Source organism: Poecile atricapillus, chromosome 5 (genome assembly GCF_030490865.1).
Source record: "Poecile atricapillus isolate bPoeAtr1 chromosome 5, bPoeAtr1.hap1, whole genome shotgun sequence".
NCBI lineage: Eukaryota > Metazoa > Chordata > Aves > Passeriformes > Paridae > Poecile > Poecile atricapillus.
In genome coordinates this window covers 26,366,384-26,378,386 of record NC_081253.1, presented here as the reverse complement: position 1 = coordinate 26,378,386, position 12,003 = coordinate 26,366,384, and the positions used below count along the sequence as shown (strand labels likewise).

The 12,003-nt window shown below is 37.2% G+C and overlaps 1 protein-coding gene across 1 annotated transcript in view; it reads left to right on the top strand.

The window, feature by feature from the left end:
* Positions 1-11,676, top strand: part of FAM117B (family with sequence similarity 117 member B) — a 29,057-nt gene extending 17,381 nt beyond the window's left edge. Inside the window, exons 5-8 of the mRNA XM_058840221.1 lie at positions 1,199-1,342; positions 2,349-2,574; positions 3,377-3,497; positions 5,736-11,676. Coding sequence (XP_058696204.1) covers positions 1,199-1,342; positions 2,349-2,574; positions 3,377-3,497; positions 5,736-6,054 — 810 coding nt within the window. The 3' untranslated portion in view covers positions 6,055-11,676. The remainder of the gene's footprint in view (positions 1-1,198; positions 1,343-2,348; positions 2,575-3,376; positions 3,498-5,735) is intronic.
* The last annotated feature ends 327 nt before the right edge of the window (positions 11,677-12,003 follow it).

The window sequence follows — 12,003 nt, the reverse complement described above, 5'->3', positions numbered from 1 at the left end:
AGTCTCCATTATGTTCTGTGCTTAAAATATCTTGTTTACATTAATTTTTCTGAGGTGGGTTTTCTGCCAGACAAGCTTTTTGTGGTTTTTGAGAATGTACACAGGAAATTAAAATGCTTCAGTGTCTGCCTATGTAGTCTTGTTACTTAAAGGAAAAATTAAAATAAAAACCCCTCACAAAAATACATTTTGAAGACCAGATAATGCTGGCCCTTCAGTCAGTAGAAGAGTTGCTCTCAATCATGGCACACTAGGCCATAGCATGCAGAACTTTTACATGGGAATTCTACTGTGACTTAAGGGTGTTGTGCTGTTCTTTCAGTTGAACTAAATGTTTGCAGGAAGTATTACATTACGTTACCTGTAGTACACCCCTGCTTAAGGAGTGCAGAATCTTCTCGTATTCTGGTACAGAGACTTTTTTAACAGGAGATGCTAACAGATGCTAATGGAGAGAATGGGAAATCACAAGAAGTTGTGGTGTGCCAAAGGGAGCTTTGGGAAATTTCAGTAATGTGTTTTCTGAGAATAAAGTTTTTGTGCATATTTTGAAACATTGGATTTTTAAACTGTTAATCTTCATTCTGAAGCAATTAGGTATTAATGTTTGGGTTTGGGATTTTATTCTTTCTGTGGAAGTCTCCCTAAGTTGTTTTGTCAACCTTTTATTCTGTCTTAAGGTAGCTAATACATTGGTCTTAATTTTTAGCATAGTGCAATCTTGCATTTTGTGGAATAATTTTCCTTCTGCATGTCTCATGTTATTGCAGGTGGTCACAGATTTCCATTAAAATACAATTTTAATGTGGTTACAATCCAACAATGAGTGATGTGACATTGTGGTATAGCTCACTTTAGGAGAAATGTGAATGTATTTTAAAGGCTTCAAAATTACTTACATTTACATGTTTGCTGTTTCATTCATTGTAAAGCCATGTCAAGCCAGAGGCAGATCATATCAGGGGAGATTTTGAGACTAGGTTATAGCTTTTCCTGCTAGAAATTGGATTTGAAAGAAAATTCAGGATGTCTGTCTTCAGTTCAAGCATCCATTTGAACACAATCACTATGGTTTTGTGTTAATCCTTGACACTGAAGTGTAGATTTGTTCTGTTTCAAGGGTCACTTTTGGGTAGAAATAGTAACTTTGTTTTGTAGATAAATCTACATTGTTTTCTTATTGTCTCTGGTTCTTTAGGCTCCCATCCCAAAGAGTGCTCTTGTTCCTGTGATACCTATTACCAAATCAACAGGGTCACGATTCCGAAACAGTGTGGAAGGATTGAATCAGGAGATTGAGATAATAATAAAGGAGACAGGAGACAAAGAGGAACAACTTGTTGTATGTATCTGCCACCAATTGCTCTATATAATTATTTTGGTTTTGCTTTGAGATCAAGTCACATACTTTATTTTGCACCATTTTTAAATTTGTCTGGAATTGATTTTATTTATATTTGTATTGATTGGTTTCTTATAAATGAAAAGTCTCATGGAAAGCAAAAGGAGTGGAAGAGTTTAAGCTTGAATCCAAACCTTGTCCTCTAAATAAGAAATCTCAGTAGAACGGGAAAAAGCAAAATTTCTGTTTTGAGTTTTTGTAGTAACTCTTTTTTGCTCATGCTGAACTGTCCCCATCTTAGGTGAACCATAATTTTCCCAATTTTAATGTTCATTTTATTTTAATGGTTTTTAGAGGTGAATTTAGTAATAAGGTATCAGAAATACAGGCTGTGAAGATGATTAAGGAAGCAGAATGTCTGGTGTGAAGAAAAGCTGAGAGAGATGGGAGTGTTCAGTCTTAAAGAGAGACAGCTCCAGGGGTCTTATCAATGCTCATAAATATGTGCAGAAATGTAGGGAGCTGGTCTCTTCTCAGTAGTGCCCAGTGACGGGGCAAGGGACAGTGGGCATAAGTTTAAAAATGTTAGGGTTTTGGTTGTTTTGGGTTTTTTTAATGTGTGAGGGTGTGCAAAATGCAAAGCAAGTTGCCCAGAGAAGTTGTGGAATCATTGTCTGTGGAGATATTAAAAACTTGACTATACAGAGTCCTGGACACACTGTTCTACCTGAGTCTGCTTGAGCGGAGATGTGAAACTTGATAATTTCAAGAGGTTCCTTCCAGCCTCAGCAGTTCTGTGATGATGTGAAATCTTAAAAGCTGTTGTCCTTAGTTTCTGAACCATTTTAGTTTCTGACATTTTAGTTTATTTTGGAGTTGCATGTAACAAATAAAATTTTCTACCTCAAATGGTTTTATGAAACCCAAAAAGACCTTCACCATTACTGCATTTAAAGAAATTGCTACCCAGACAGAGCAGCTGTGTGATACCTTTAATTTTTAACAGCCTCAAGATATTCCGGATGGGCACCGTGCTCCACCCCCATTGGTGCAGCGCAGCAGCAGCACTCGCAGCATTGATACCCAAACACCCGGTGGAGCAGACAAGGGCAGTAACAACAGCAGCCGCTCCCAGTCAGTATCTCCAACCTCATTTCTCACCATCTGTAATGAAGGCAGTGAGGAAAGTCCATGTTCTGCAGATGATCTACTTGGTGATTCCAGAGATAAAGGTACCGTGTCACTTTAAAAGTTCAACAATGCTGAACTTACGTGATGTGCATAACTACATAGGTAAAAGAGAGGGTTGTTCCCTGCATCCATGGAGAAATGGTAGAATGTGTGTTTTTTGCATGTGTTCTGTTTTTTTCCAATTTGTTCTAAATACTGTGTGTGTACATCTTGATTAAAGCTGGATAGATGTGTCTGAGGAATGTGCTTCCATAAAAGCTTTTCTTTTAAATAATAGATTATTTGAGTATTTTAAGCAGGTTGAAGAAGCAAGAATGTACAGTATCAGGTGAAACAGCATAGTAGTCCTGTTGCTTATGTCAGGTATTTTTTATGGTCTTGGCCAAAATCTGCAATCTTGTGGCATTTCATACACACACCCATAAAAGTTTTTGTTTAGGGATTATTTAATTATTCTTTATTTTTATCTGAAATCTTTTGACAGATCCTATGGGAATTTTATAGTTCAACATAAACCTGTTTTGTTTTTTTAAAGAATATGGCTTCTGACTATTTCTTTTGACAGCACAGAACCATAGATTTAGGTTTGCAGTTACAAACTGAAAATGTCCAGGAATGATCAGAGATTGCAGAGGAGTCTGAAAGTCTTATGAGGAGAAATAGAAAGAAGGAAAGGAGTTGAGATAAGAAAGCTTATTTGCAAATGAAGGCTTTGAAGGCCAAAATGGTTTTGAATTTAATTGTTAATGAAGTGGCTTTAAATTCAGGGGGCATTTAAAGGTAGCTCTTGTGGCTTTTTTATAGTGTGTCACATATAAGTAATGAGAAACTCTGTTCCTGCAGAAAATGGGAATAATTCTCCCTTGCCAAAATACGCTACCTCTCCAAAACCCAACAACAGCTACATGTTCAAGCGTGAACCTCCTGAGGGCTGTGAAAAGGTGAAAGTCTTTGAGGAAAACTTGTAAGTTGATTTTTGCTACATAAGAAATAATATCTAACAATCAGATTAATTATTGCTTTGTTGATTTTGTGTCAGATAGAAGTTATTAGTCCAGTTGCTAAAGTCATGCTAACAGCCTGATCTCTGTTTTTTGATGTGACTATATACTGGCATATCTGTGTGTATTTCCTGAAATTTATATATTATAAACATATTTGTATTATATTATTTTAATATACATATCTGTATGTATACTGCTGGAATTTAAAGTGAAAATGTTGACTGATGTTTTTTTAAAAACCAGCATAATTTGAGAGGAGTGTCTTACCTGGCAATTAGTGGGAGAACTCAAATAATCAGGTAATAACAGGCTGTCATGCAGGTGCATCAGCTGATGTATGTCACAGCTTTACAGGCACATCTGCTACACAAGACCATATTCTTTTCAGCTCAATCCATGTAGTTGTGAACCTTCTAGTGACAGGAGTGAGCTTGACCCTGAGTATTTGATGCTTTGATTATTCTGAATAAGACAACTTTTGTTATTTGGGAATATTCTGGGAGGTTATGTTTTATTATTATTTCAGAGGAGTTTTTATAGCCATATGTCAGTTGTATGCAAGAATCTTAACCTACAGTTAAAACCTTCATCTCGTCACACAAGGAGTATAGATGGGTTACAATTCTCTTATGCCTCCACTATCTTAAGAATGCCATCTAGTATAAATGTTAGTTTAAAAAAAACGAGCTTGGCTGACCTGTGCAAATGGATTTTGAGAGGTCTCTGCAGCTGTCCCATAGCAATGTGGGAAGCATTACAGTAACTGAAGTCACCTTTCTCTATTTTAGTGTGTAAACCGTGTTGCCAACAGATAGTTAGTATTCACTTGCTACAGGAACATACTCTATTGCAGTTTGTCTTATATTTGCCTTCCTTTTTGGAAGTCCTCTCTGTGTAACTGTTCTGCTGTAGAGTGAAACAAGCTTCTACAGAAGTTTCAACCTGGCTGTCCTGCAGTCCTCAGACACTGCAGTCTCATGAAAAGCATCTTTTCTGTTACTTGAATTCCATGTGCATGTGGAATAGATGAGTGCAACTATTTAAAGCTCAACCTTTGTTTAACATAATTTCTGTTTTATAATTCTCTACACAATTTTCATTTGGGAAGAAAATTTACAGGAGGGGTTGAATTTTCTGGACATTTGGGAGAATCAGCTAGCATGGAAATGTACCCTATTTCATTAACAGAATTTCTTTTTAGAATAAAGTATCTCTACAAGAATATACTGGAAGATTGGCTTTCTTGGCTTAGTGAAACAAAGAAGTGAGCATAGCTCTTTTGCAAACACAAGGAAGGGAGGAAGAGCTTATAGGCTACAGGACAAAGCTGGCAACAGCAAAAAGTGAATAAAAATTTCTGATGGCTACTTTCAAGCAGTAAAGAGACTTTAAAGCAAATTTCTATAGTTCCATCTTTGGCTAAAGTAGATTTACATTGCAGTGTTAGAACACAGAAGTGAACATAGAAGGCATTCCGAAGCTATCCATGATTTCCATTCCAGCTGTTTTTCTTAAAGCATGTCTTAGGCTGAGTTCTATGATGAGATGGCAAAACTGCAAGTCAGGATCCAAATATATGTTCCAAATTTCCTTCTCAGTTTATAGGTACTTGATCATGAAAACTACATTTTATTCTATGCATTGAGTTTTTTAGTAAGATTAGGGTCATCTTCTGAGGTGAGTCAGGGCACACTCATGTGGACATGCAAAGAAGGCAAAAGTATAGAAAAGGGGATTCCCTGATGATCATGAACCCCTTTGAGATATGCGATATTAGGATCATTGCTGTGCCAGCTTTCTTTCACAGGGCTTGCTGTATAAATAGTGTCTGTATGTGATGCAGAACTGGTTGGGTTGTGAAAGTTTCTGGAGAGCACTGTTGAAAATACTTTCTCATATAATGAATGTGCTAACTCATGGATAGGGTTTATAATCAAGCATGAAGTTGGCTGGGTTCCTTAGGTTTGGAAACAACCTGCGCTAAGAACATGCTGCTGCCTTGCAGCACATGGAAACAAGCAGTTTAAGCCGTCTTGTCATTTGCTGTGTGTTGTGAGTGTCATTAAGGCATTATTGAGTAGCTGAAATACTTCAGATGGAAATCTCTACTTGTTTCTGATGATGTGTTCAGCAATACATCCCTGCCATTGGCAGAATTTGATTGTGCCATAAAACTATTGTGTGTATTTTATTTCTAGGCCAAAGCCATTGCATGAAATTCCGGCCTTCTATTGCCCTGACAAGAACAAAGTGAATTTCATTCCGAAAAGTGGCTCTGCTTTCTGTCTTGTCAGCATCCTCAAGCCACTTCTTCCCACACAGGATCTCACACTTAAGGGCACTACACACAGCCTGACTGTCTCCTCCAGCATGACGCCTGGTTTGTTACAGCCCATTTCTATGGCCTCCTTGACTACAAACACAGATCAAGACAGGATCTCTCGTGGAACAAGTACAGTAATACCACAGACCTCTCTGCTCCAGCAGTCAGGATGTATTGAGGAAGCTGAAGAATAATTTAGATTGTCTTGACATTTTTCTGGGCAACTACTGGGGAAAAATGGAACCAATTGACTGGACCTTTCTGATCACACACATGCATTGTTTTAATAATTTATGGCACTGCCATAATCAAACTGTTTGTATAATTGACAGTTTGGTAGCACATTGAGAAGTTCAGGAGGATGCAGCAGCTGATAGGCTGTTGTACATTCTGCTTTTGAAGACTCTGGTTTTGTTTCTCTCCTGCTTTTTTTAAACACTGGTGAAAACAAAGACTGTCATAATCCTTATCCATTTAAAGGACCAGTTGTTGTGATGGTGTGTGTCCTCTGACTTTTTTTTCCCCATTAAAACAAGTCTCAAGACCAGCCAGCTGATCCCATTTACCATTGTGATCTGCAGAGGGAGGGGCAATCAGATGATTTTGCAAGATGTCTTTTGTATGAAAATGTGTATTTTGTAACAAAATTTTGCCTTTTCTGGTTTGTAGCAGATGGTGTTTCCTGGTGATGATCCCCCTACCCTTTTTTTTCCTTTTTTTTTTTTTTTTTTTTCTTTTTTTCTTTTTTTCTTTTGGTAGGGAAGGTTCTTTTATACTTGGCTGGCTTACAGCTGATGGGACCAAAGGATTGCTGGACTATTACAGCAGTCTCAGATTATGCGACCTTGTTGAACAGCCTCAGACCTAAACAAAGCAAGACAAGTTAATGTGTTTGAAACTTTTAAAACAGAAGAGTATGCAAAAACAGTGTTAGTATATAGTGTACTTTTTTTTTTATATCAAAAATTTGTGCTTCTGGTAAGTCACAATCTTAAAACTCCTTCCTTCACGGAATTCCTACTTGTGTTGGTTTATTGGCTGGAAAATTACATTTTAAAGCACTTGCCCTGGTATCGTTCTATTTGTCCATAGAATTTTTGTGCAGATGTAGGGAAAAAACATTATCTTCTTACTCACTATTCTTCCTTTCAGGAAATACTTGGTTCTTACAGGCTTGCTTAGGTCCTTATGAGTCAGCCTGAATCATTAATCACTCTTGGTACAAATTTGCTCTGACGTGACTCATCACTGTATTATAGACCGTGGCCACTTAATACTGAAATACCTGTGCATGGTTCCCTCCCTTTTGTCATAGTGGTGCTTGTGTGTCCGTTGAAGGTGATGGTTTGTCAGGCATGATATCTGTTATGCAGAAGTTTACAGCAGCAGATATGTTCTCTCTTTTTGACTAGCAGCTTAGGCTGGCATGTAAAACAGGATTTTTTTGATACTTGGTTTGTCCTGATAATGTGGCAGTTAATGGTTGCTTTGAAATTACAATAAAAGGCAGAAATGGGGGGGAAAGGCAACTGCAAACAGCAGCTGTTCAGGAACTTCACTGAGGCTTCTCATGTTCCTGGAGTGCATTACTTGGGTTTGAGTTCATAGAATTAAAGATATGCAGAAAACTGCAATGACCTGAATACCAGTGTTGTAGTCACTCACAAAACAAGTTGATCTTGTACCTCTTTAACAGAGTTAGATTCAGTAATTTCAAAGTTAGTGTCATTGTGGGCAGTGTCTGGGTCTGAATATTGGTCTGTTACACACAAACAGGTCTCACTGGCTTGTATATACACAACCTGTATTTACATATCTTCCATGGATCAGTTGTATTCTCAGGTCTCCTCATAATGGCAACTATTTAAAGATGATACTACAAATATAACAGTCTTGTTCAGTGCTTAATATGATGAATTTGCTTGCAAACATTTCATTTGAGAGAACGAACCCCCTGCATATGTGTGCAGATAATAATCATAATTTTGATGCATATTTGCTGTTCCTTTAAATCCTGTATTAGTAGCTATGATTGCATGTACTTTTTTCAGCAAGTAAGTGTAAATCGTACTAGAATGTGCAGGTTCTCTATTTATAGTATTCTGAAAACATAATGCAAAAAAAAATCAATAAATTAAAATTGTACCAGGAGGTATGAAAAGTATTTCACCTATTAAATTAGCAAATAAGTGTAATTTGGTTTACTATCTATCTTCCCATGAAAATGGACAGGATTGTTTTGAAGTAACAGTTTTGATTTGCACTGACATTATCAGTCATCTGGAGTTGTTGAGGAACAGAGTTTTAAAAATAAGCAGCTTTGTGCATCAAACTTGTGTAATTTTGCCAGTTGATAGTTCTTTTCTAGGCTTTGTGGATATTGATTTGTTTCTTCTGAAACACTACAGTGCAATTTGAAGTCTAAAATGAACTGCTTTAGATAGGTTTGTTTAAACCTGGTGTGACTGAATCCAGATCATATTCAGGTGAAGGAAGTGCTTTTAAGTCTGTTTTCTATTTCTGTAACAGTAGCATGTAAAGAACTTCATTGTTGCCAAACTGCCTAGTGCTTTATTAGGAGATCTTAACTGAATGGTTAAGAGCCATTAAGAAGGGCTAAAGTTAACAAATAGCCTTTATTACAGCCTTGACACTTAACTGACTTCACCAAAATGCATTATGATGTTTGTTTTCATCACAGTGTGACTCTCCCAAACAGCAGTGGGCTTTCTTACCTTAGGACTTTCTTTTGCACCTGTTGTTGTAGTACTTCGAGTATCTCTCTGGTAGTTTACCTTGTATGTTATTGGACAATGTACTGTACAAATTAGTGAGCTGCTCTGATAAAAACCAAATGTAAATGTGTGAAGTTTTTGCTTTTTATAAAAAAAAAAAAACAAAACTGCATTCAGGACAACATTCAGTCTTTTTTATATGCAGGACAACTCTACTATTGCTATGGCAGCTCAAATTTATTATGAATCCACACTAAAAACTCAGTTAAGAAAATATGACAGCTCTTGTTCTGAGACCAGCTTTGATGTGTGCAGACAAAAATTAGCCTTAAATTTTTTATGTGCTGTCTTGTGCCATCACATAGCTGTTAGCTAAAGTATTTAAATCTATTTGCAAATAGCTTTGAGAGTGCATGGAGCTTTTTAAAGATTCTTTTATGTACAGAGTGGGATGTTCATTTGTTGGGGGAGCTGACCTGTGCATTACACAAGCACAGTTTTACTGAAAGAGTTCAAATTCTTTTGGCTTACTGAAAATCCTAACTATGCATAGACCTAGTCAGTTCCTTGATTGCCTACTTTGTAGCTTAAGAAAAAGTAAAGGTCTATTTTTATGCACAACTTGACGCATTTGATATTCTTGTTTTCTTGATGTTCTACACTTGTAGCCACACCGAAAGGTTAGTGGTTGTGTTCAACACTGGCAGTTGATCTTGAGATATACTAAATGATGTTTCTCCAGTTGTAAGTTCTACTTAAATCACAAGGAGGGAGTTCATTATAATGAAGTCCATGGTGACAATTGTGATTATTAGAATTGATTTAAAAAAAATAAATTAAAGGCAGAGGAGAAGAGGGGTCCTTTGGTAAAGTTTGACCTGCATCAGCTATTCTTTCCTTGCTTGGTGCCATAATCCTGTAGCATTTAAGTACTTGGAAAAGTAACTGACAGTGCTTAAGTACATATATCTTGGAAAGAAATTCTTGGTTTCAGGTACATATCCCAAGTGAGGGGAAAAAAGGAATGAAAATTAAATATTGCTTACTGTGGAAGTAAATGATTGCTGTGTTTGATTTACGTAAAGCAATAGCAGCTCTTATAAAGTATGTTTAGTCTCAGGGCTATTTTTTGATTTGTTCTAAAATACAATTTCCTGGAATTCAGAGTCTGAGACTGTTGAAAAACACTGAGGCTGAGCTTTTTGGGAAGAAGGAAGCAAAGTCATATCCATTAACCTTTCCTCTGCCTCAGGCTGAACTTCTTGCTGCTGATTAAGAGAATTCAGTAGTACCACAGTAATTCCTTGGTCAAGTATTATCTGTTTTCTCTCTCTGCCATCTCTAAAATGCTGACTGATATCTTCACAGAAACCCAGTGATGTCCATATTTCCTTGCTAAATGTTTCCTTGCTGAGTACTTGACAGCTTCTTCATCAAACTGAGAGGGCAAAGGAGGATGCGTAGGCAGTTGCCAGAGACTTGCAGTTACAGAGATTGTTCCTGCAGGGTGACTTCTTGGGTCTTGATTTCCATTTGACTCATTGTGTGCATGCACACATGCAGTCTGGATAGGTCTGCTTCTTCTATCTGTGTACTTGGAGGCAGAGCTGGTAATTTTGAGAACCTTTTACTATTTTTTTCCTATGTACAGACTTGCAGAGCTGTTCCCTTCCAGAACTGATACATACTTACAGGCATCTCCAAAGCAAAGATTGTGTGTTGGTCTTACTTGTCCTCATGAGATTAATATAAGCTGCAAAAAGGAAATAAAATCACCCAAACACTTGAGAACATCAGGACTTTGCTTTCTCCATGTAATTCCGTAGTTCAGGTCTGTGCTCTTCATTAGATGACTTAGACCTGAGCCATGTTGATGTATGTTAAACCAACAATGTTTGCTCTTAGGAAAGGCAATAGAAATTAAGCCCTTCATAACCTAGGGAGGTGAAAAGCACTGGGGAACAACTGGTTTTGCTCTGATCAAAGAATTCTTGTGGAATTGTTTTTCTGAATATGGGTATACAGGAAAACAAAGTGACTAATCACTGCAAGATGTACCTGTGTATTTCCTTGTGAGTTTGTGAGCATTCAGAAACTGAAAATCAGTTCTGCTTTTAGTGTTCTGTTTATACAAAGAATTACTTAGATGCATTGTTTGGAAACTGTTACTTTGTAGGTCAAGTGGGGAGAGAATGTTAACCATTCACAAGTTTTCAGTGAAATTCCAGTCCTGTACCCCAGCTGAACCACAATGGTCTCTTTCTGAATGCTCCAAACGTAAATGGAATCCTGTTACTGCTTGCTTGGTTTCATTGCATGTCATCAGTAAATACTTAAGGTATGGTCTTTGTTTAATAGCTGTTCATTGGGATTTGTATTTGACTACAGAGACTTCTGTAGTGTTGACAGGTCTATCTGAATAGCAGAAGAGGACTTGGCCTGATAACACTGCAAATTAACATTTATTACACAAACTCTTCAAACAACTCCCTTTGGAAAATCTACTAAGCTAAAAAAAAGAAAACAACCCCCTTCTGAACACATCATCCATCCTAATTGTCAATGTACTGATAGTTAAGAACATAGCTTGGCTTCATTCTAAGTTATTTCCTATCTTGAAATGTGCAATTTAAGAGGGCAGCAGTCAAGGGATGTTCAAAACTGCCATTAGATTTGCCTTTGTATGAAATTGGCTGACATGTTTTCCTCTGTTACACTGTGATAACTTGTGGAGATGTTCTTGCTTATGTTGTACTGATAGGTTACTTGTTGCATGTAAAGCAATTTTTGTAAGCAAGGGGAATTCCAGGGATGTTCTGCAAAAAAGGGCCTATTCCGAGGTGATGTACACTGTTGTAAAACTGGAGCAGCTCAACTAATTTCAGTGGAATTCTTGATTTACACTAGTCTTTTTGCTATGTGTAGTTATGCCAGTACAATTTTGCACAATGTTATTTGAATATTGCATTCTGATTTGTAAACTGTTTCTACTGAAAACAGTGAAAATTTTACAAACTGCAATAGCGGAATGTTTTTGGCCTTTTTTTTGTTTTTGCCTAAAATAAAAAGTTGTCACTTCAAGCTATGGGCTCATCTTGGATTTATTTTTAGTAGCAAGGGAATTAATCAGGATGGAACTCTGTTTAATTCATACCCTTATTCCTCCAGTGCAACCTGCAGAATAGTCCTGAAAATTCTGCCTTTCCCTGTCTTCATCTTCAGTAAGTTTAGTCAGTTCCTGAGGACACTGCAATTCCACCATTAGGGGAAGGTGCATAAAGTCCTGGATTTTGGAAACAGAAGGATTCAGCATGTGTTCTCCTGGAGTGAAGGTATGAGAACAGGACTGAGAGAAAGCCCTGGATTCCTGGTAGGTTCATTCTACTGTTCAGTAGAGTGCAACTACTG